The sequence below is a fragment of the Eublepharis macularius genome, chromosome 2 (assembly GCF_028583425.1).
Source record: "Eublepharis macularius isolate TG4126 chromosome 2, MPM_Emac_v1.0, whole genome shotgun sequence".
NCBI classification, from domain to species: Eukaryota; Metazoa; Chordata; class Lepidosauria; order Squamata; family Eublepharidae; genus Eublepharis; species Eublepharis macularius.
Genome location: NC_072791.1, coordinates 196,190,832 through 196,216,182, shown reverse-complemented (window position 1 = coordinate 196,216,182; position 25,351 = coordinate 196,190,832). Strand labels below are relative to the sequence as shown.

Below are 25,351 nucleotides of genomic sequence, written 5' to 3'. Positions count from 1 at the left end.
CACCCCCCCCAAATAATTACCTAGAAGGGTGATGCGGTCTTCGCCTGTGGAAGTCTCCAAGCAGAGACCGGACAGCTATATACGCATTCAATTTCCTGCATTCAGCAAGGTGTTGTATTGGATAGCTGTCACGATCCTGGGCTTGTAGTAGGATCAGCAGGTGATAGCTGGAGATCTGGAATTACAACTGATTTCCAGGTTACAGAAATCAGGTCCCCTGGAAGAAAGTGGCTGCTTTGGAGGGTGGAGTCTATAGTATTATACACTACTGAAGTCCCTTCACTTCCCAAACCCTGCCCTCTCTAGGCTCCCCCCCCCCAAATCTCCAGGAATTTCCCAAGCTGGCGCTGACAACCCTAGCCAGTAGGCCTCAAGGAAGCTTGAAGTCTTACCGTAAAATTTCCAGTAGGCATGACTGCCAATTCCCTTGCAGGCCTGCAGCTCCCAAATTCCCTTTAGGATAAGACAGGAAAAATGGAGGGAAAAGGAAGGCCAGTTGTCACTGAGGAAACTGGGCCATGAGAGAAATAATATAAGGCCCCCATGAAGAGGGAAAGCTCTGTTAATCTCACCTCCCCTTTGAGGCAGGGGGTGAAGATGAAATTAGCAAACCCTCTGAGGAACAATCTTTGCCAGCTCTGTCTTTTTAAACTAAGCTTCCCAGCTAACATTGCGTCCCCCTTCACTTGAGCGTCCCATGTAAGATGTCTTGTGTAGAGAAACTCTATGTCTCAGGACAGGATGTCCAACACCAAAACATTGCATAAAATCCAGAAAGCTTGCAACCTTAGTATAAGCTGCTGCGTCTGTTCACCAGCTACGGACCTCTGCTGTCTCTCATCAGTTAAAATGTGAATCCAGGACTGCGGGAGTTTTGTTACATCCTTCATTACTTCCTGTGGAAATTATGGCATGGGTCACTGTGTGGATGTTGTTCATGAGCACAAATGACCACATGGCTTTCACAGGCTGTACACCAGAAGCTTGAATAACACTGGTTTTGTTCACCTGTCTGTGTGAGGCACTTTCTTGTATATAAGTGCAGTTGTGGTTGTTGTTACATGGCCACACAACAGTGAGTACCACCATTTTTATCAGTGTTTTATCATCCAGGCCTGATCCCTTTCACGTCAAGTAAGGCTTTCTAAAATTTTAAAAGGAGATAGGAAATTACATAGGGCTGGTGAGCAAACATGTCTTGCTCTGCCTAAATACACAAATAGGCTTGTTCTGCCCTAACTGTTACATGCAAATCCTAAAATAGATTTCCAGATTTGTAATCTTCCTATTCTTCATTACCACTGCTTCAGGGCTGTTTTCTTCCATTGCTCCTTAGACTTCATTTTAGCATACTGTTGATATTTCAGAGTACACATATTTGTTCCTACTTTATCCAAAGCTTTGCAAGGCATTTTCTTTCTCTTCTAGCCAGATATCTTCAAGGTCGGCACAATAGGAACACCGTTTCCCTGATCTCTCTGACTTCAACTTTTTATGCTAAAAGCTGCATTGCACTTGCTGGGTTTTGCTTTATTTTAGAATTCTCTTTCTTTCTGTCACCTTTCTTTCCTGAAATTGATGGGGATTTAGGCAAGTGATCCATGTGTCTCATTTCTGGTATGGATGAGCTGCCTCATTTTTATATCCTTCTGGGAAGATTTAGAGCATTGCTTAAAGTTTTAGACTACTGTGCAATGAAAAAAAATATGGAAAGGCTTTTCAGTGAGCACTTTGGGCTTGTAATCATGTATGCAATAGAGTTTATGCTTGCAAAGTCACACTTCTGGCCAATAACGGAGACGCAGGTTGTAATACTGCATTTATTTTATCAGAGGCAGGGGGTGAAGGATACAACCTCTTCCCTAAAGCAGATAAAAATGAGTGACTTGACAACCAAAAGGCTCTGCACAGAAGAATACCGAGGAAGATAAATTTTCTAAGCAAAATTTCAGTGTAAGGGGGATCATTCAGGGTGAAAATGTTATGAATGGGGAAAATATATATCCAAAGGCAAAGGGACCCTTTGAACACAACTTCTATGCAGGGAAGGAATTCTTAGAAATGGGCCTTCCCTCCCTTCATCTTTTCCAAGCAGTCTTCTTTGCCCTTTGTAAAGCTGCTATCGGAGGTTGGCAGAGGTGGTTGAGCTGCTTGCGTGGTACAGTGAAGTGAGCCAGGAGCTTGGCTTGTTCTCAGCCACCAGCGGTACAGTGGGCCTTGGGGTGCCATCTTGAATCATTCCTGAGGATTGGGGGACCCTTGAGAACAAAATGCTGTGCAGCATGGGGTTCGGCAGTAGAAAGGGGGGGCCCAGGAGAAATCTACCCGTCACTCTTGTGCAAATGCAGTTAGGTGTCCATGAATCAGTGCTGCACATGTGCTTCTTTAAGCAGCTGGCACTGCATGCAATATCCACCATCAGGGCCAATGAGCTTTGCTAAGAATGGGAGAAACTAAGAGCCAAGCTACAAGTGATGTCTTACACAGGTTGGACACTTGTCAGCTTCCCTCAAGTTTTGATGGGAAATGTAGGCATCCTGGTCTTGCAGCTGTAACGGAGAGCCAAGCTGTAAAACCAGGACGCCCACATTTCCCATCAAAACTTGAGGGAAGCTGACAAGTGTCCAACCTGTGTCAGGCGTCACTTGTAGCTTGGCTCTAAATCTAGCCTAATGTTTCTCTTCCAAGCAATTGATGCAATCACTGGTTTTCTGACCAGATGTACTTTAGTTGACATTTGTGTGCGAATCTACCTCGATGGGGGGGACATTAAATTCCTCATGGATTTCATATCAGGGACAGGCTTGCCTCATATATATTATTGCTAATATGGGTCACTGCTTCCAGAAGGGAATGATTGTGAACATTTGGCTTCAGAATGTTTCCAGTACCCCTTATTTTTTTACTTCCACTGTTAAGTGACTCATTATGCTAAAACGATTATAATAACGTACTATTATCAACCTTTTAAAAAAGCATCAACCTTTAAAAATAAATGCAGAAATTACTTTTGTAAAGTGCTTTTTTATTAGGCATTGTCAACTGCTCAGTGAAGTGCTTTCATGCAAGCTCAACTAATGGTAACTTAATGCAAAATCACCACTATTCAGTACATAAAGTTAGGCATCAACAAAGGACTAAATGTGACTAAAAGAATGTGCAAATTCTAAAATTGAACAAGTCCTTGGTTTGCTTTCTGATACCTTTGGTACATTTCATCAGATTAATATCGCCCATTAATTCCCCATTTCTGTGGACATTCACTATGATAGTCTCATTTATTCCCGCACCATTCCCCCAAAGAGTTTAGAGTGATATACGATGTCTTTCCTCCCTCCGTTTTATCGTTACAACAACCCCATGAGGTAGGTTAGGCTGAGAGAGAGTGACTGGCCCAAGGTTATCCAAGGAGATTCATGGCAGAGTGGGGATTTGAATTTGGGTCCTCTAGACCTAGTCTGTGAGGAAAGTCGGCATGGTATAGTCTGATATTATCCGATCTTGGAAGCTAAGCAGGGTTGATACCACAAAGGAAGACTCTGTAGAGGAAGGCACTGGCAAACCTCTTCTGCTTCTCACTTGCCATGAAAGCCCCTTGCTGGGGTTGCCCTAATTCTGTTGCGACTCCACGGTACATACGTACGTAGACCTAGTCTGACATACTAACCACTATACAACACTGTCTCTCTCTCTTCAGGCTTTCACAAATTTACATTTTTACATACTTTGGATACAGCCCCACCCAACTTAAACCCTCTGAAGTCTTATTGCATTGTAATCTTATAAACTTTGCCTGAAATAAACAGAACTTTAAGAATACTTTCATGGGAGTAAGCTGTATTAATACAAAGGGACATTTCTGAATCTACCTGATCGAGATGGTTCTCAGGGCTGCAGTCTTATGTTCACTTATTCCAAAATAAATCTCAATGAACTCTGTGATATTTACTTTTGAGGATATGAATTGGATCAGGCTGTATAATGCTTAACTTTTACTGAATCGTTCCCCTTAGTTTTGGTTATCAGTCCACAGAGTGTACATTTTAGATATCCAAAAAGAGAAGAAACTCCGTGCATCAAAAAGAGAAAAAACAAGGGCCCTGATATGCAAAGGGAGAGAAGGTGGCATGGTATATAGCCAGATCTTGGAAGCAGAGTCAGTCCTTGAATGGAAGACTACCAAGGAAGTCTCAGTAGAGGAAGGCACTAGCACACCACCTCTGCTTCTCATTTGCCTTGAAAGCCCCTTGCTAGGATTGCCACAAATCAGTTGCAACTTGATGCCACATGCCTAACGTACATAAACGCTGGATTCTGGTGCATTTCATGGTTTATTTCAAACAAAAAACTCCAAAATGAGATCTCTCTTTTAAAAAAAAAAATGAGAGGAATAAGATTCTACTCCTATAAGCTAAAAAAAGCCAATGTACATATTAAATCATGGAGCAATTGTTCACATACTTACAGTAATAACAAGAGGTGAAAAAATAGCTTTAGAAATATTTCATTTTAGAGCACACCAGGTGCATAATCTCCTAGTCTGTTTCAGTAGGTAAAGCATGATAATTGAACAGTGCACTGGTAAGAGAACCATAATGTAGCCCGCTGTTTTAATACATGTGCACTTGTCACTTAATGGCTCCAACAATAAATGATAACTTGCATGTATGAATGAACCCATCAGAGACCTAGCGCCACAAAGCATCACATCACCCAATGTCACCTCAAAACACATTACTTTTCAATCCACACGTTCAGCCATGAGAGATTAAAAGTTGAATAAGGGACATGTCCATAAATATATTTCATATCCCTTAATTAACATAAAGAAAAGTAGAAGTACAGGGCCGTTTCCACATGGCTCCCCGCTGCTCGTAACAACCCGGAAGATCGCATAAAAACCGCGGAAGATCGCGTTTTCTCGTGCGAGATTTGCGCGACGTCACGCAAATCTCACGCGAAAAAATGCGATCTGTCGCGTTTTTTGCGCGATCTTCCGAGTTGTTACGAGCAGCGGGGAGCCATGTGGAAACGGCCCAGGTTATTTGATTTCTGAAGAGATGAAATGTCCCTCAGTTTTGAGGTTCACAGGGTTATCATGAGCAGATCAAGCCCAAATTAAAATTATTGTGAGTAACCTCTGGGTGTTAAAATTCTTTCTAAAAATTCCTGTCAGATAATTGGATTTAAAAGGCATACCCCAGAAACTATAAACATTTTAACCATGTTAATCCAAGTAAATTACACATTTAGCTTGGATTGGTGAAACTGCATTTATTTATTTTCATCACAACATCTCTTTTGTTTAATTTGCTTGCCTCTTGCTGGCAGCCCCATCTTGATGTCATCTTCTATAGATGATGGAACAGCTCTACAGCTTGCACTCAGTAAATTTAAGCTTGCACTTGTATCATTTTGCAACATTTTCATTATTTCGTCTTCTTGACAGATATTAATGGTGTAATCCACACAGTCTTTCAAATGTGGGTCAGAAACAGTTTTAACGGTGTGTACAGAGCCTAATAGACCAATCCCGTCACTGCCAGGTAAAGAAAGAGTCTCTGCGTTATCAGATGAAATAGTATTTAACTTTTTGACATGTCTGATTGCTTTTCCAGTGCCTCCTAATTCACTCGCAAGAGGAACTATTGTATTAGCAACCTCCTTTAACAAGACAATGTTGCCCGTGCATGGTTTTTGACAGGTGGTATCTTTATTATTCTGTTGAATACGACCATCAGAGGTAATGGTACCTTTTCTTTTGATGTTTTCTTCATCACCTGCAAGATTAAAGGCCTCTGTGGAACAGCCTGCTTCATAGTTAGTTATACTGAGCAGTTCTGAATTTACAACGTGTCTTTCTAATGCAGGGCTTTTTGCATGATTTGATTCCATTAATACATAGTATGTATCTCTAGTACATTCTTCCAGCCAATAAATGTCCTGATGTGGAAAAGATGTTTTATAGTACTGATTACTGTTGTTGTTGTTGTTGCTGTTTAAGATGCTGCCTTTATTATTACCCTGCAATATGGATTCATCGTCAGTGTTAGTAACCTGTAAAACTTCCGCATCATCAGCTTCGTTAAGTTTTCCATCTTTCACCTTTTCAGCACTCTTCAGAGCCACGTTATCACATTCTTTTACACTCTTTCCACTCTTCTCCTTCTTTTCAGAGACTTCGTTTTCACTCTTTTTCCTTCGCACAGATTCTTTTTGACCATTTTTTCCTTTGGTATCTGCTTCGTAATTCTTCGCCTTGCTATTATTTATAAGTTCCTCCTTAGACACATGACTGAGAGAAGACTGGTCATTTGATTGCAAGCCAACAGCTTCACTTTTCTCCTCCTCATTCTCCCAAGGATTCTCTCCATTGGAGAGCTGAGTTTGATTTCTGTTGTCTATAGGAGGGTTTGTTTGGATTCCAGTGGCCTCTTTTTCAGAACCTTCTGGTGGCCATTTTGGTTTATTCACTTTAATCTCCTCCTCTATAGAAAATGATTTCCTTGGTGCTTCCATGGAAGGAGGCCATGTAATGTTTAATTTGCCTTTCTCTGTATTCTGTTTTAAACGGTCACTCTCAGTATCACAATGGACTGGTGGACTGCCAGAATGCAACATTTGATCAGTTGGTTTCACCACCTTTGGATTAGCTTCTTTATGATGACCAGAACCAATGGAACTTTTTGGGTTTTTGGAAATCCATAATTCTTTATGTTGCTTGTGTCCAAAGCCTTCATCGTAATTTCCTTTAGATTTGAAAAGTTGTTTAAAATGGGGTTTACAATAGATTTTTCCATGGAGAGAGGCATAATTTCCCAAGCTGCCAAATCAAAGAGAAAATGCTTTATGGCATCTATCGATCATAAATGCTGCAAGAATATTTTATTTTAGTTGACATTTTAAGTACCTATAAATAACAGCATCTATAAATATAGTCTTAACTCATATCACTTTAGAATAGAAAAAAATAATACATAGCACACAGCAGACTAAATAATTTTTAATTTTAGGTTTTGGTTTATAACTTTACTTTGTAAATGCAATTTGTTTCAGGGTCAGAAATCATCTATAACCTTTCTGTGGGAGAAATTGGATCAGAAATTGGATGTTGTTAAACATAACTGTAAGTTAGTTGGGCCGTGTGTACCATAAATCATAAAAATGCAAAAAGTATAGTAATTTTAGTAATAATTATTATTTAAATTACTATTCATATTAATTAGTATTGCTGTGTCAGATAAGTGCCCTTGGTAGAATAGATGTGGCCCACGGGCCTCATATTTGACATCCCTGGACTAAATTGAGATTTTTCTAAATGAAACAGGGCAAGGAAAAAGATTTTTTTTCCCTTAGGCACTTTAAAACAAAAATTTTAGAGGCTGAAGGGAAGATTGAACTAATATTGGGTGCAATCTAGTCAAAGTTAAGCATCAAGTTCCATTGATTTCAGCTGCAGACTTTATGTGCCTCATGTTCTCCCTCTGAAATTAGTGGGAATGAAGAGTGCTCAGCTTCGGTTATTTTGAGCTCATTTTAATCAAGGTTGGTTAATTTTCCAACACTTCGTAGTAACTTGCAAAAGGAAGGGCTTCTCTCAAATTTGGCACTCGTACTTGATACATCCTCCCCCGTTCAGTACTCATATCCCTTCCCCCTTCACACACTGTTCCTAAAGCATGGAAAGGGGGAGCAAGTCCCACTTGTGAGTCTAGTTCTGGCCCTTGCACATGAAGATTCAGACGGATTTAATTTATTGCTAACTATCAACAACAAAGAACAGCACTCTAAGATGCTATATTTTTATGAAACTTACTTTCAGATTTAATATACCTGTTTGTTGCTTCTCAGGCTCAATTCCAAGTCATATGAAACCACGGTTTAACTATAGCTACAGTGAAATCCTAAGCAGAGTTACCCCAGTCTAAGCCCAATGGGCTAACTCTGCTTAAGATTTCACCGTTAAGTCTCTGAAATGAGGATTTAGTTTACAGGCAATCATTCAAATGCTGATTACATCATTTCCCCTCTTCTTCACCTTCCCTTCCAGAGACTTAGTTAGTTTCCTGGTCTGCATTGCTGCAAAGTTAGCACTAAGGAATAAGCCAGGATTAGGTGAGCCTGATCTTGTCAAATCTCAGAAGCTAAGCAGGGTCAGCCTTGGTTAGTAATTGGATGGGAGACCTCTAAAGAAGACCAGGGTTGCAGACAGGGCTGGTGCCAGGGTTTCTTTTCTTTTTTAAATAAAATTTTATTAAAACTGTAAAATACAACTATAAACTGTTAAACAATAAGTACACAAAATTTAAAAACATGCATAAAGTCAAAGCAAGGTTTCTGGTGCCTGAGGCGAGATACCTACTTGCGCCACCACCCCCACCCACCCCGCTAACCCATTTTAAAAAACAGAAGAAATGTAGGAAAAATGAAAAGCACAAAACTTGAAACTTTTTACATTTTTAATTTAATTTTTATTTCTTATTTTAAATTTTAAATTTTAATTTTTTAAATAAGTGTGAGAATAACAATCTTTGTTTTTCTTATTGTGAGCCAAAAATCTATTTTGTGAGCAGAAACAGTGACTTGCATTGAAGTTTTGAGCACACCTCCTTTTGTGCGTTTGTGTAAAAAAGTTTCCCTCTCTCTTTCTTCCCACCTCTCTCTGAACCCAGAGACTCTTGGCAGTAGAAGGAGGGCTTCTCTTGCAGAGCCCATTTGGAGGAGAGAGATGTTTGGAAGGGGGACTTAGCTGAAGCCTTCTCTTTCTCTCTGAACCTCTCCAAGCCTTAAAATATTAATCACCTTTGTCAGTGATCCCTTTCAGGAACTACCCTCCATGCTCATCCTTCTCTCCCCCCCCCCCGCCCCGTTGGGTTTGAAGTGAATGGCAGATGACAGCTAAGCATGTGGTGTATAAATATTGAAATAAACTATTGGGGAGAGGGGGAAGGTGGGGTGATATATGTAAACTAGGGAATGGGAGAAGGAAGGTGATAAAGAGGGGGGCGCAGTGTGGGGCGCTGCTCTGCTGGAGTGAAGGGGGAGCAGCACTGAGATCGGAGAATAGCAAGGGGGAGGGAGAACAAAAGGGAGAAGGGGAGAGGAAAGTAATAGAATTTAAAACAACAACTTTAAACTCAACAACAGTGATTTGCTCCTACCTGTCGCACAGGGACTGAAAGGGAATTGTGTGTGTCTCACCTCATTTTCTCCTTCCTCTGTGGCGGTGCACACACAACCAGCCACTCTTTCCACCAAAAGCACCCCCCTCCCTCAAAAGCCTGAGGAAAGGTGAGAAGTAGAATTGATGCCAGCTGGGGAGGGGGAAAGGGATGTGCTAAAAAGAATGACAGGATTGCCCACTGGAAATAATGGGAGAGGCTTGAAGGCCCATTGGAGAAAATGGGAGACAAGAATGGCAATTTAATTGCATGGGCTCCATTGAAATGCATTACAACACAAAAAAAGAGCAAGAGTCCAGTAGTGAAGAAGTGAGCTGTGGCTCATGAAAGCTCATACCCTACCACAAATTTTGTTCATCTTATAGGTGCTACTGGACTCTTGCTTTTTTCTACTGCTACAGACAAACAGGGCTACCCATCTTGATCTATCAACACAGGCCCCAGAGTGGAATGAGAGTCCCTGGGAGAAGAATCAGTGGTCTGGGACTGGAATGGCAGTGGGTGTGGAATGACAGGGGGTGTCATTCCAGTCCCAGAGCCCTGACCCAATTCCCAGGAGCAGTCGTTCCACTCTTTGACCTGTCATTCCAGTCCCTGAGCACAGGCTTTATTCCTAGGGACCATCATTGCACTCTGGGGGCTGTCATTCCACTCCCAGGGTATTCCATCTGGTCCCAGAGACCTTTATAGAAAATCCATTCCACATTTTCTTTGCAACCTTTTTTGTGTTGTGATGCATTTTAATAGAGCCCAGGCAAGTAAATTGGCATCCCTGGCTCCCATTATCTCCAATGGGCCTTCAAGCCTCTCCTATTATTTCCAATGGGCAATCCTCCTGTCGTTCCTTTTAGTATATAGGGGGGGGGGGAGCAAAAAAGAAAGGAGGGAGCAAGGGGGAGAAAAGGTCAGATGGGAGCTCACTGCTCCCCAGCCAGCTAGAGTCTCTCTTGCTCGTGGGAGCTTTGCCCAAGGCTTAAATTGAGAGAGAGAGAGGAGGGAAAAAAGGCAGAGAGAGAAATGTCTCCACTGACGGGGCTGAACTCGAAGCTCCTCGGGTGCTGGATGAGCAGGAAGACAGGGCTGCCCTTCTGCACTCCAAAAAGAATGCCTTGCGCCAAGAGAGAAGAATTCCTGCGCGAGCACACAGGAGTGCGCACACTGCAGGGAACGCCAATTGATCGTTGGGGGGCCAGCACAGCGCCTCCCTCAGAGTTCAGTGCCTGAGGCAGGCAATGGAAAACACCTCTGTTAGTCTCTTGCCTTGAAAGCTCCATTATGGGTCGCTATAAGTCAACTATGACTTGAGGGCACTCTCCACCAAGTTAGGATATCCACATTCATATGTCACATGCCGCTATAATTAAGACTAATGGTGGTTAACAAGCCGTTTTCAAAAGATAATTTCAGATCCTAATTCTCATTAACTAACTAACCACCAGGGCCAGCGCCACCACTGAGGCTACGAGGTGGGCGCCGCGGGTGCTGAGGCGCCGAAGGGGGTGCTGGAGGGGGCGCCGGGGCAGAGGCATGCGCCACAGAGCTGGCTTGCCAGGCCCGCAGCTGCTGCAGCCAGCCAGCCCCGTGCCACTGCCACCACCAACACACGCCCCCAGCTGGGCACAGCAGCTGCAGGCCAGGAACGGCAGGCTTCCGGGGTGGCATGTGGAACCTCCCCAGCCACCCACCGCGCCCAACTGAGAGCACGGGCAGCCTCTGCGTGCCGTCCCAGCCACCCACCGGCCAATGGGGCCGGCTTGCTGCGTGATGATGTCATCACACAGTGATGTCATCACGCAGTCCAGGGCCGCGAGCGCACATGTGTACTATGTGCATGCACACATAGGGGCAGCCGCGGGCACCAGAAACCCTGGCGCCGCCCCTGCTAACCACAGTTAGTACAGTGGCCTGTGTTGAGATGATCACATGAACCATAGTCTAATTAAACCATGATTTCACAATGACATCTGAACCAAGGGTTAGGTTGAGAGTTGCCTGGAGGGAGTAAGATTTTTAACTCTAAAGTCTCTCTCCCTCTGGTCAAGGTATTTTCCCTCCCCCACTACAGCATACTTGAGATTTTCTTCACTGTTCAGTGACAGTCACTTCTATGAGTTACCCAAATTACAGGGTATATTTACTGCAAACATTGAACACGGCAAAAATCCTTTCCAGGGGCAAAATCAATCATGATTGCCTTTTTTTTTTTTACTCTTGCTATAAGATTTATATCACTGCTTTCATTTTAAAAAAAACCTTCTAAAATATGTAGAACTGGCCAATTTCCCACCTCTCCTTGGAGAGAGAGGTCCAGAATTTAAAAAAAATATGTATAAGTGACCTGTTCAGACAGTCAGTTCCATGACCGAACTGAGCTGGAAAACCAGTTCTGTTAACTTTTGATCTAATACCTCAGACGTATCACTCATATGAAAAAGGATACCAGTTATGACAGTATTTGCATGTCAAAGCTTTAATTGTTCACTTCATCTTACCTTAATTTACTGCCACAATGGTGACACCGAAAGCATGATTTATGAAAGGTCTGTTTGTCGGCAACCAGACGCTCCATTGGATAAACTCTCTTTTGACAAAGTTGGCATGTTTCCTTTCCCTGAATGTGCAGTTTCTAGAAATAAATGAGACAGGGTCTCAGTGCCATGTGTTATTATTCATTATGTTTTCCTTAGGCTGCGCACAAAATGTTTCATCATTACAACGCAAGCTGAAAGGCTTGGCTCACAAATAATTAACACCTAAGCCTCCAGTTTATAGGGTCAAACGCAATTCATGCAGCAATGAAACCTACTCCCAGTTCTGTGGAGACTAAAACCATATATTTACTTTGAAGACGCAGAACACAAATTAATATTTGAACAAGAAGAGAGAAGAAGAAACAGGAGCGACTCACATTTCCTCTGTGTTTTAGCTTCCACCCTAGTGCATGAATGAAGAGGGAGCTTTCACAGCTACAGCCTGCCTACTTCTGAGAGAAAGGCGGACTATAAATGACATAAATTATAAACATCTTTAGTGCCCCCATACCTCTTATGATAGGGTGTGGGGTAGAGGGATGTCTACATTCCTCATTGCACATTGCAGCATAACTATTCCAGCTTCCTTTCTTTTACTACATTGGGAATTTTATACAGCCAGAAGAACATACATTTTTTAAAGGGCTGAATCAACAGTGCTGATCCATAAGAAAGACTTTTTACATTATTTACTTTGGAGAATCAGTCCTGCTTTTCATAGGCAGCTTTGATCCTTCGGGTGGATGATTGGCGATTCTTCATCCCCAGTATGCTAAGTCCATCACACACTTCATTAGTGCATTCAACAGTTTATTAATATTTTGTCTAACCACCAATCCATGTCATGCTGTATCAGAGGAGTCCAAAAGCTTATAGATTGCTCTGGTTGCTTGCTTCTCTCTTGCTGCAACGACCCGGAAGACTCAATTTTCTGCTACTTGCTTCTGTTGCTCATTTCTCTCCTCCCGTCCCCCAATTCCTGGTCAGCTTGCTCTTCCTTCCAGCCTTTTGGCTTCAAGGCCAGCTCATGGAAGAGGGCAAGTCACATGCATAAGGGGGGAAGTTATACAAGATGCCCTTGTTCCAGCAGGCTTTAGGTGTGTGATGTTTGAGTCGTATGTGAAATCTGTTATTGAATTACTTTCTGGACCTCAATGACAATTTGGACAGTGGCCTATTGAAGAGAAACTGGGCAGTTCAGATCTATGAAGCTAAGGAAGAGGGTATGTGAGTGAGGTTGACTTCTAATGGAATTCTTGGTCAGGATTCTGAATGTTTTTACTGTGTTATTTTATAACATTATGGGAACTGAAAAAACTTAAATTGTTGTATGATGATACAGATTCCCTTGATGAAGCTTTGTAGCAAAACACATAGGGAATTTTTACCTGGATAATAAATGCTCTTCTTCATTTTACCATTGGCTCTTGCCTATTTTCATTCTTTTGAGATTGGTACTATCTTCACTGCCTGTAGTGCTTTCAGTCTGTTCTTACAACGCATGAACGAGAATTTTGTTTCAATGTAACAATAGGGGGTTTTTTTGGTCAGTCCTTGGCACGAACTATCATTTACATAACATTCACAAACTATCATCATGTCATATGATGGATCAATCATTCTGAAACTAAAAAATTAACCCCAATTTACACTGATATTCAAAAAGTGCATTCTTAAGCAGAGGTACATTGAAATCTATGGGCTTAGAAGGTTGTAACTCTACTTAGGACTGCACCGTTGACATACTTACTAGGGATTGACATACTTACTAGGACACCAACTATTCAGAAGCTGTCTTGCATAAGCTATCCACAAGCTCCATTGAAATGAATGGGAACTACGCAAGATTGCACTGAGTTGGACTCGATGAAGCAAGAACAGAATGAATTCATGAGATGGATCTCTTCATTGTCTCCCCTCCCCTTGCAGTCCCCTTGTGCCCCCCGCAAGCTGCTCTGCCACTTGCTTTCTTCTTGCCTCTTCCCCACTACCCCCATTCCACACTATCCCTCAAAGACCCCCGAACCCTCCAGTAGCAGCTCTTCCGGAGCACACAGGAGGCTGTAGGAGGAAGGAAAGAAAACCTCATTCCCTGAAACTCTGTTTATACTTAATTGGAACGAGCCCACTGTGTTTTATATCACATCTAAACCCAAAGGACTTGCTCCGATTGAATTATGTAAAAGCACATCAACACACATTTTCAAACTGAAGAAAACAACAAAAGCCATTTTGTGAAGCATTATGTCTCAGACACAACATTTATCTTTGTCAAACAAAGCCATAGTATTGGTTAGTCACATGCTCAGCGCATATTAAGATGCACAGCTTTGGAAAAGGAAGAAGGAGCAAAGGTTTCTGCGAGAGAGAAAGGAGGCGAAGCAAAAGCGAAGATATGTTAGCTGCAGTTGTGTCATGTTACCTTCTTTAGATTAAGGCCGTTTCCAGACGGCTCCCCGCTGCTCGGAAGAAGCTGGAAGATCGCAAAAAAACGCGGAAGATGGCGTTTTCTCGCACGAGATAACGCGATCTTCCGCGTTTTTTTCGCAATCTTCTGGCTTCTTCCGAGAAGCAGGGAGCCGTCTAGAAATGGCCTAAGTATTAGTTGCACCAAAAATTCTATCGGCATTGTGTCATACCATTTGAAAGCTGTTAAGAATATCTTTCTCCACACCTCGCATGCTTATTTACCACTAGTAAACTCTGCTTCCTCATGGAAGCTGCTTCTCACTGCTGTTTCCGCGGCATCTGAAACGGTGTAGCCCAGGCTTTTAAATACTCTCTCACTTTCTTGCCAAGTCTTTTGGAAATTCTTCAGCAGTTCCTCGGGTGAATCCGCAGCAGAGATATCCAAGATGTGTCCTGAGATTACATCTTCGTACGTTGGAGGTGCACGTTTGAAGCCAAATCCAGATTGCAGCCCATCTGCACTTCGTGATCTGGAGGTGGTCGTCCTGGATTCCACCAGAGTGTTCTCAAATGTATCCATGCCGGAAGAGCATTCACCACGAGACTTGGCATCAAAGCACACCGTGGGCTCAAAGGAGCGCTCTTGGACAACACACTGCTTTTGCTTGTAAGATTTATTTTCCTTCGGTTCTCTTTGCTGCTTGCCTGGAGTCTTTTGGAAACCTTCTTTTTGCTTTTGCCTATCCTGAGAAGTTTGGCCTGTTTCGCCCTTTCTAAACCTGCACCTTTCTTCCCTGATTTTGCCACTAATCAGACCATTTTCAACACATTTTTTCTTCAATTTCACCTCTGCTACTGGCTTATCAAAATCTTCTAACAGTATATCTATTTTATTCTCGCTCTCATGGTCTGATCTTTCAGACACCTCTGATTCTCTTCCTGTGTGAATCATCTGCTCAGATGCTGCTTCAAACCTATGCACAAGACCTCTGGGATCAACCTTAGAAACTTCATATTTTTGACTAACAGAAACAGAGCCTGCATTTTGTCCTTGTGGCTCTAAGCATTCTGGAATGTATCCTGTCTTTTTGTTGACAAACGTCTTGTTTGTTTCCAGTTCGTCATGCATTTCTTTATTTTTCTTCACTGTACCAGCAGTTATTTGTGATTCCTTTACAGGAAACATTTTTGATGATGAACTGTCAGATGGTTGCGTTTCAATCTTGATTTGTCGGCGGAGAGATGCAGGAGATTTAACAATCTCTGACCTTTTTTCCACAATGGGAACAGGGGTGACTGATCTGTTTTGTGTTGCTCCTTGAGACAGTTTTACAGTGGTGTCTCTAAGCTTGGCCAGTTGTTCTGAACGGCTTCTTGGTGGAGACGGAGAGGTGGAGGTCGCCGACTGTTGATACTTAGAAGTTGGTGTGACAGATCTGGGAGGTGGTGAGGGTGGAATGGGAGTACCTTCCCTTTGGACCGGAGACAAGGGCTCCCTGAGGGGGGATTCAATACGTCTTGATTCAATTGTAATGTAAGTAGGTGAGGGTGCTCGTGTTCTTAGTGATTGTGAAGAAGTAGTTCTATTTTCTGTGTACCTTTGTGCATTGATACGTTTCACTTCCTGATGAGCTGCTGCATTTTTATTCATCTCTTTGTTCTTCTGTGACTCTTTTTTACTAGAGCCAATGCACAGTTTTGCTATATTCTGCGATGAACCTCCGACATTAAGGAAGTCTTTTCTAGATTTCATGGTATTTGTGGAAATTATGGCTGTCTGGATTGCATCTTCACACCATTCAAGGATTTTGGCAGCCTGATCTTTAAGAGACGACAGTTCTTCTTTCATCTTATCAACATTATTCTCTTGAGCAATAGAAGTTAAGCTTTGTTTCATCTCTTGTTTGACCAACCACTCTGGAATACCATTTAAGAACACCTGAAAGGTTTGGATCCCATTTTTATTGGGCTCCATTTCAAACTGCTTCACTCTGGACAGGACCTGCTGTACCTCCTCACGTTTCCTCAGGAATTCTAATATATCTACTGGACTTTTCTCATGACTCTGTGATAGTTCTCTTTGCGAATTGGACAGTACTGTTTTTTTCTGGACAATCTCTTGTTTTGGCTCTGCTGTCTTAAGGAGGCCCTTTTTTGGCCTTAGGGCCTTTTCTCCGTCATATGCCTTTCCTTGAAAACTCCTGGTTTCGTGGGACAAGTATTTTGTTTCCAAACTCAAGGTTTTCTCTTGTTCAGAAGTCTGTGAGTTCTCATGCATGTCAATTACCTTTTGCTTGACCATTTTTTCTGATTTATTGCTTGCTTCCTCTTGTTTTCTTTGAATTATTATTTTCTCTTCTTTAGGGCAAGTAATTACTTGGCTCTGCTTTTCTTCCACAGCCTGAGAGACACACTGTTGTTTAATTTCTTCTTTCCCTGTTTCTTTCTTTTCAACTAACCTTTGTTTCACTTCACTGGACTCTTTGCCTCTTACTTTGTGCCTGTCTTCTGTGTATTTTAAAAGTGGTTTTTCCAACTGCACCTTCTCATCAACTTGCCCCTGAGTGTTTGCCTTTCCAATGCTTTGCTTTTTGCTAATAGAACTGCTTCTGTTTTCCTTCTGTTTTTCTTGAATGTGTTGTTTGATGACAGCTTGGCTGTTCTCCTTCTCTTGCTTTCTATGTATCGCAGAATCCTGTTGTGTTTCACTGAATCGTTGATCTAAAGTAGGAAGCTTGATGGTTCTGATTTTGAAAGTAGGGGACGTAATTTTGTTTCTGGACATGTTCCAACGCTCCTCATCTTCATCTTGCTCCGTCTTGTGCAGCGCTTGTTCCTCATGGGTATGCTCCTTCTCAGAAGAGACTTTACATTTTGTAAGACTTTGCAAATCCTGCTGATCCTTGTTTCTAACGTGCTCATCTCTTGAGATTTTTAAGATGCTTTGAGTCTGTTCAGTGGCTTCTGTTTGTGACGCAAGTTGTGGCTTGTGATCATGCAAGACCACATTTTGTAGTTTGGCCTGGCCTTCAGGCTCAGCAGGCACAGACCTTTCTGGGGCTGCAGAGCTTAATAGGTCTTGTACAGGGGCATGGAACTGCTCAGAGGATTTGGGTGCCAACAAAGATCTTGCTGATTCTATCCAAACCGAATGTTCACAAGTCTCGCTGTTTCGTCTCACAATCAGTTGACAAGACTCTTGTGCCTGTTTCTTCTCCATCTCCTCCCTTTGTTGCCTGTATTTCTCTTCTGCAATCATTAAAGGGGTTTTAAATTTACGTACATATGGCTTCGGCTTCATTTGTGTTGTTTCTGCTGGGACTGAGGGAGATTTTACAAGTGGAAATTGACTTCTTTTCTTAATTAGTGAGGTCTCTGGCTTGATTACATCTGTGACTGAGGATGGACTTCTAACCTCTTCTGTTCTAGTGCAGATTCTTTCCTCTTTCAGTTCATGACTAACAACATTAGTCACCATGGTCCTTTCTGTGTTTTCTTCCACAGTTTTTGTCACATCATTTCCTTTGCATATCTGCCTTACATCACTTCCTTTGCATATCTGAACCTCAGGCTGAGCTCTGTGAGGCATTTTAAGCTGACTTTCTTCTAATTGTTTTGTAAATTCTTTCTGTGCAGGTTTCTTAATGGATGGGACCCTACTGGTCTTAATGCCAGCCTGAGCTTGAATGGATTTCTGCAATGTTTTGTCTAGGTGCTTGATGAAATGTTCTTTCTTTTGTTTTGGCTGAGGAACTGCAGATATTTGAAGAAGAGGTGGAGAAGGCAAAGAAGGCAATGATTCGCTTTCAGATTTGTCTTCTATTGAGGGAGGTGGTGGAGGAAAATGGTCAAAGTCAGTTTTAGCCTGGTCTATTGGTGGTGGAGGTGAAGGAAATCTTTGTTTGTCAGAAGCCATCATTAAATGTGTTAGAGGAGGAGGTGGCGGCAGAGGTAAGTCAGCTTCAGATGAAGTCACTGAAGGCGGTGGTGAAGGAGGGGGTGGAGGCGGGGGTGGGGAATCAATTTCTGACCTGTCTAGGCTTCTGGCATTTTTGTTGGGGTTCTGTGGATTTTTTACCAGACCTCTAAAGTTTGACTCCGCAATGTCCACTTTCCCCTTTCCCCTAAGTCTTGACACAGATTTCTGATTTTTCTGGATAACATTTGAGGCTTGCTTCCTTTCAGCTTCTTTAAACTGGCTATGTATTTCCTGTGTGACTCTGACGTTTTGATTGGTTTTTAGATTCTGTTCTGATACCATGGAAACCACATCTTGGTCTGTCTTCATGTTAGTTTTCTTCTCTTCACAAACCTCTTTTGAATACTGAGGTTGTTTTCTTTCTCGCCGGCCCTCTTGCTTTTGGAAATTGCTGGTCATTTTGGAAATCATGCCCGTTGATACGTTGATCAGTTGCTCTGCATTGCTTCGATGGTTCATGTAACTGGACAATTTTGATTTTTCTCTCATTTCTTTCTGACCAGTTATGTCAGATTTTTGTTTTACAGATGGTTCCACACTCAATGTGGTGTCAGTTCTCAGTATTCTGTTTGCTTCCAGTTTCTCTGTTCTTTCATTCTTCTGAACAGTACTACAAGAAGAAGTCTGAGCAACTACAGACTGATCATTATGAGTCTTTGCTTCCTTTTTTACAATGTTCTGGACATTGACTTTACCCATAGACTTATCTGCCTTTTCAGTGACCTTGTGTTGGGAATTAGAAAAGACTTTCACATTTTTCTTATCTGCCTCATTTGCTTTTGTGCTCCATTTCTGATCTAAATATATTGCTCTGGTATCTCCGCTGAGGAAGCTCTTGCTTTCAGTTTGCGTTCTTTGATGATGAGCCTCATGGGATTTAATACGACTTTGTAACCTTTCAGTCGTGTTAACCCGATTCTGGACTAATGGTTGGCAAGGTTCAACGAGAGTCTCAGTGCTTCTTTTCATATCTCCACATACTCCTCCTAGGTGTTGTATTGTTTTTCGTCCTGCAGATGTTTCTTGTAAGCTCTCTACAGCTGTTTGAAGATCTTCTTTGACTATTTCTTCTTTACCTATCTCCTGGAAAGATTGCTGAGCTGCTCTTAAAGACCTTAAGGTGGACTCAAGGTCACTTCGGACAACCTCTTCTCTCAGGACTTCATTTTGGGTGTGTACTGCTTTCTCCAGAGATTCAATAGCCCGCTTAATGTCACCAGGGACTACATCAGGTTTTTCCATTTCTTTCAGTTGATAAGCAGATTCTTCAAGAGACTTCAGAATTGTGAGGATGTCAGCTTTTATAATTTCTTCCTTCTCTGTAACAGTTGTTTGATTTATGGCCTGACTGAGAGAATTTAATGCTGCCTTCAAATCACCTTTTATAATTTCTTCTTTGCATACATGACAAGATGAATTTTGTGGCTCAGTCATAAAGATTTTAACTGCATTACCCACATCTCCAGGGATGATGTCAGTTTCATTAACTGTACGTTGAATTTCAGACTTCTTTTTCTTAAGTAATAGCTTTGTGCCTTCAACATCACCACCAATTATTTCCTCCTCCTCTTCTTGATTCCTACTTGTAAATGTTTCATTTGTCCCTGTCTGGAGTTGCTTCAAATAATCCAGAGCCCCAGCTTCTATGCATGTTGTAAAAAACTGTACGTTGCCCCTTTCTGAATCATCTATTTTAGCTCTTTCTGGTATTTCATTATTCATTGCAGAGGACAGGAGGCTGTGAATCGTGCGCCTCACGTCACCACCTATCACTTCATCTTGCTGGATTTTAGTGCTATCCTTTTTGTGAAAGAGAGAATATACTGTCATGTTAATATCACCTTTCTCATTTTCCTGAATTAAAATTCCACGTTTTGCAGAGCTGTTCTTACTAAACAGGTTTTTAATGGCTTGCTGTATATCACCTCTCACTACCTCTTCTTTTTCAATGTGAACATCTGTTGATCTATTAAGCAACTGCTCTTTAGTTAAATTCACATTACCCTTTTCATCTTCACTGACTTTAGTTTCCCTTTCAACAGTGTTCCTTCTGGACAGCAAGTTCATCATGATGTTTGCCAGATCTCCTCTAATAATCTCTTCCTTTTGTATTTCAGGAGCCTCTTGATTCATCAGCTTATACTTTGTCATTCGGACATCTCCAATTTCGTCTGCCTCCAAGATAATTCCATGAGATTCTACCACTTTGTGAGAATATAGCTCCTTTAATGTCTCTTTCACACTTTTCCCTATGATTTCTTCCTTTTCTATTTTGCTTTCATTGAATTCATGGAAAGGTGTTGTTTCAAAAAGCCATGTTGTGGTTTTTACATCCACTTCTGGAATTTCTTCCTTAGATATTTTTGTATCACTTTCCTCAGTATCTTTAATGGAGTCTAAAGGCTGGTTTTCAAAAAGCCACACTGCGTGCTGAACATCTCCTTCTTCCACCTCTTCCTTTGTTACTGTTTTAACATCGTTATACTCTGACTCCTCTCCTCTAATCTCATCTATGGTATGTGTTTCAAATAACCAAGTGGATGTTTTAACGTTGCCTTGCTGTATTTCACTGACACTCACGGTTCTTACATACATGCCTTGCTGGGTCTCTTCAGACTCAAATAACTTCTTATGGGCCTTCACATCACCACCTTCTACATGGTCAACTGTGGGAATGATGAATTTTTCCTCATCAGAAATTGTATCCAAGGGCTGCGTTTCAAACCTATATCTGACCGAATTGACATCTCCTTTCTGGATATCTTCTTGGGTGACTGATTTTATAACATACACGTCATCTGATTTGTTTATTGACCCCAGGGGCTTTGTTTCAAACAGCCACCGAGTTCCACGTACATCTCCATGAATCACTTCTTCCTTTTTAACAGTAGTCACCTCATGATAATACCCTTCCTTGTCTTGAATGGCATAAAGTGGCTGGGACTCAAAGAGCATTCTGTAGTTTTTCACATCGCCCTTTGTTATTTCATCTTCATTTACAGTTTTCGTAGTATTCATGTCTGTAGAAGATTCATCTTTAATCTGGTCCAAAGAAAATGTCTCAAAGATAAAGCAACCCTTTCTCACATTTCCACCTTGTACATCAGTAACTGTTTTAACTGATGTCCTGTCCTTTTGGTGCTCTGTTATTTCATCAATTGGCTGATTCTCAAAAAGCCAACAGCAACGCAAAACATTCCCTTTTTGTATATCTTCACGTTGCATAGTCTTAATTTTATTCAGTACTTCTTCTGCACTGTGGTTGATAGAGTCTAATGTTTGGTTTTCAAATTTATACCTCATGGTGGAGACATCTCCAGGCTGGATATCAATTTCTACTACTTGCTTGAATTCCTTACTTTCTTCTCCTTGTATATTTTCTAGGTTTTCTGTCTCAAAAAGAAAACACGCAGTACGGACATCGCTGCCCTGAATTTCTTCCTGCTTCACTGTCTGCAGTTTTATGACTCTTTCTGAATCTTCCCCAATTGTATCAAGAGGTTGGGTTTCAAAAAGCCAGGTACAGGTTTTGACATCTCCTCTGTGTATCTCTTCATTATCAGTCACCGCCTGTTCTTTATCATATAAAGATTCCATTGGTTGCGTTTCAAATAGCCACCTACACATTCTGACATCTCCTTTGACAGTTTCTGTGGACTCCATTTGAACTTTGCTCTCTTCATCTTCCACGTTAGAAAGATATTTAATAGAGTCAAGAGGCTGAGTTTCAAACAGCCATTTTGCTGTCTTCACATCACCTGACTGGACTTCTTGGGAAGATATTCCTTTAATAATTTTAATTTTTTCAATACTCTCATCAAACTGGTCAATGGGCCTGGTCTCAAAGAGCCACCGGCAGTTTCTGACATCCCCTCTTACCACTTCTTCTTGTCGAATTGTTTTCACCTCATGATATTTCCCAAGTCTGTCCTGGATTGCATATAGCGGAGTTGTTTCAAAAACAACTTTGTTTAATTTGACTGCACCTCTTGTGACACCTTCAACATGGATTTTATGTGTGTTGTCATGTTTGCTTAACTGGCAGGATTCAAATGCATGTTTGCAGCTGCTCACATTTCCCCTGTCAATTTCCTCCAGTTTCACAGTTCTTATGAATTCCTTTTTGCCTTCTCTAATCTGTTCTAGAGGTTTAGTTTCAAAAATCAGTTTCTGGAGCTGCACATCTCCTTTTTCTTCCTCAGTGGCAGCCATTTTATGAAGCTTTCCAACATCTGGGTTATCTTTTAGCATATCCATAGGCAATGTTTCAAACAAGTGTTTAGTAGTATTTACATCCCCTCCTATTATTTCTTCAGTTGATAAAGGATTTGTATCTTCACTTTCTTTTAGGGTATCAAGAGGCTGAGTCTCAAAAAGCCAACATTTACCACAGACATCAGTACCTAGAATGACTTCTTTTTCCACAACAGATTCTTCAGACTCCTCTTTAATCATGTCCAGAGGATGTGTTTCAAAAAGCCATTTTGCCTTGCCCACTTCACCTTTGACATTCTCCTCCATAGAGATCCCACAGACAACTTTGATTTCCTGAGAGTCTTTGTTAATCATGTCAAGGGGTTGTGTTTCAAACATCCAACGCGCTGTTCTGACATCTCCTCTCTCAAGATCTTCTCTATGAACAGTTTTAATCTCTAGCATTTGGCCTAAATCATTCCTAATAACATACATTGGCAGAGTTTCAAAATGCCGTATACTTCTCTTCACATCACCTTTAATTTCCTTTAGTTCAGACCTCAGCTGGAGCAAGTTAGCTTCATCCACTGAATACAGCTGCCCAAGTCTATCCAGATGCTGAGTTTCAAACATATACCTCACTGTTTTGACATCTCCACCAGCAATTTCTGTAGTGGAAGATTCATCGTATTCTTGTTCTTTCTCGTGGTGAATTTTATTCATGGAGTCCAATGGTTGAGTTTCAAACATCCAAGTGGCTGTGCGGACATCACCTCGAGCCAATTCTGGAATTCTGTCTGAACTTTCTGTATTATTTGAGGAACGCACACTCAGTGCATCTATAGGCTGCGTTTCAAACATCCATGTAGTATACTTCACATCTCCACCTGCAATGATTTCTTGATCTGCAATGCTTTTAACATTGGTTGGGTCGGGAGATTCATCTTTGATTGAATCCAAAGGCTGATTCTCAAAGATCCACCTCATGGACTGAACCTCTCCTTTTAGGATTTCATCCCATTCCAAATACTCTCTCTCTGGACTCATGCACTTTTGAGGGCTGCTTCCAGTGTTTTCAAAGATGTACTTAGCTTGGCGTACGTCTCCTGCTACTGAGCTACTGCTTTCTACATCACTAGAAACTATCTCACAAATATCATTGAAATAATCTTTTTCTAAATTCTTTCTCAGTTCTGGATGAATGTGCTTGTATAAACGTTTTAATTCATAGAGATTTCGTTGCTTGGAATACAAATCTTTGGGGAGGGTGTGCTTTGATGGAGAGGGAGAGGGTTCAGGGGACTGGGAAAACTCTGTCATTTCAGATGGAACCTGTAGTAAGTCTGGAGAGGGTGGAGGAGGAAACTCCTCTGTACTCCCGTACTTAGAAGAGTTGCTGTAGGTTGCAGCCGAGGCAGCAGACACATAGTCAGTTTTCCTTGCCATATATCTATCCTGTTGTCTATTTGCAGAAGCGGCTTCAGCAGCATCAGAAGAAAAGACTGCTGAAGGCCAGGCCATTTCTTGATATTCATTCTCTATCTTTGGGGGACAAAATTAGTAATTTTAAATATACGTCTACGTATTTTTACAGGTGATAATTTTGATATGATTGACACAATCTTACAACAAGCTAAGCAAAGGAATTTCAAAGGCAGGCAAATGTTCTAATCTAACCCCAAACAGAACCTATGTACAACGGTGATTTAAAAATTATAGCTGATGCAATTTATCTGCAACTCCTACTTCTGTAACAAACCAGTTTACTTGTAGACTATCATTTATCTACATGGTATACACATCCCATTCTGAAGTAATCTTGACGTTGTCTGCTTTTTATCTCATAACAACAGATGTAGCAGTCAAAAATTTCGAAGAAAAACTATACTCTCTTATAAGAACTGGAAATAGAACACAGTGCAGGCAGCCAAGGAAGAAAGAAATTAGAAAGACACAAAGAGAATGCTTGAAAATCTGTCACTATAAGTTTGTCAAAGAAGCTTAATATTCAAGTTTATTTCTGTTTCCTAGACTTTAATATACAAGAAGCTTGATCTTAGGAGCCACCACACAGGTACAATGGGTAACGGGACAATGCGGGAGGATCCCAACAATAGCTGGTGGAATCTGATTCCAACTCAGCCACAGATGCTGCAGCTTTAATGGCTGGCAAGTACCGTGCTTTTATAAGAGGAAGGAGCATCATGTGTTATCACCATCCTCGCAACTACTTTCATTAAATAAACGTCAGAGTAACCCTGTCTCTCGGCTTCATTGAAGTAAGGACTTAGCAACAGACTCTGTTCAGTTTGCAAGAGATCAGAGGAAACTTTAGCAGCAGCAACTCTTGTTTGTTCTGCTGGTGCTACAGAGGTCCCAAAGGACTGGAGTGTAAAAGGGCAATCCTAAGCAGAGTTACCCGGTTCTAAGCCCATTGACCTGAATGGATTTAAAAGGGCATAATGCTGCTCAGGAATGCACTGCCAAACGTATCCATAGAATTCTGATCTCAAATGGCATTACGAGTATCACCTAAGTCACTGCACGAAATATGGATATTCTGAGTGACTGCAACTCAGAAAAAAGTACTCTAGCTTTTTGATTAAAATCATAGTATTTTCAGTGTTGAGCAGATGGAGGACTCTGCTTTCAGAACCACAGACCTTAATCTGCTTTGCTGGTGTTCCGCTCTCTCTGCCAGAGTGAAATGTCTTTCCCTGCGCTGTTTTTTCAAAATGTTGCTTTAAGGATTGTGCAGAAATCTTAGGAACCTCCTCATCCACACCTTCACTGATCACTGCAATATGAAAGGACAAGGTTATTAAAAAGTATTCCAATATATTTTATTAAAATAAACCCGTTTTGCTTACGGTTTAGTGACCTTAATCATAATCATATAATCATAATCACAATCATAATCATAACAACAACAGCAACATTCAATTTATATACCGCCCTTCAGGATGACTTAACACCCACTCAGAGTGGTTTACAAAGCATGCCATTATTATCCCCACACAACAAACACCCTGTGAGGTGGGTGGGGCTGAGAGAGC

The 25,351-nt window shown here is 41.5% G+C and overlaps 1 protein-coding gene across 1 annotated transcript in view; it reads right to left on the bottom strand.

Moving 5' to 3' along the window:
• Positions 1–5,254: 5,254 nt before the first annotated feature.
• Positions 5,255–25,351, bottom strand: part of XIRP2 (xin actin binding repeat containing 2) — a 101,856-nt gene continuing 81,759 nt past the window's right edge. The window contains exons 6-10 of the mRNA XM_054970114.1: positions 24,959–25,092; positions 14,400–23,837; positions 14,136–14,186; positions 11,675–11,808; positions 5,255–6,823 (exon numbers count right to left, since the gene is read on the bottom strand). Coding sequence (XP_054826089.1) covers positions 5,275–6,823; positions 11,675–11,808; positions 14,136–14,186; positions 14,400–23,837; positions 24,959–25,092 — 11,306 coding nt within the window. The 3' untranslated portion in view covers positions 5,255–5,274. The remainder of the gene's footprint in view (positions 6,824–11,674; positions 11,809–14,135; positions 14,187–14,399; positions 23,838–24,958; positions 25,093–25,351) is intronic.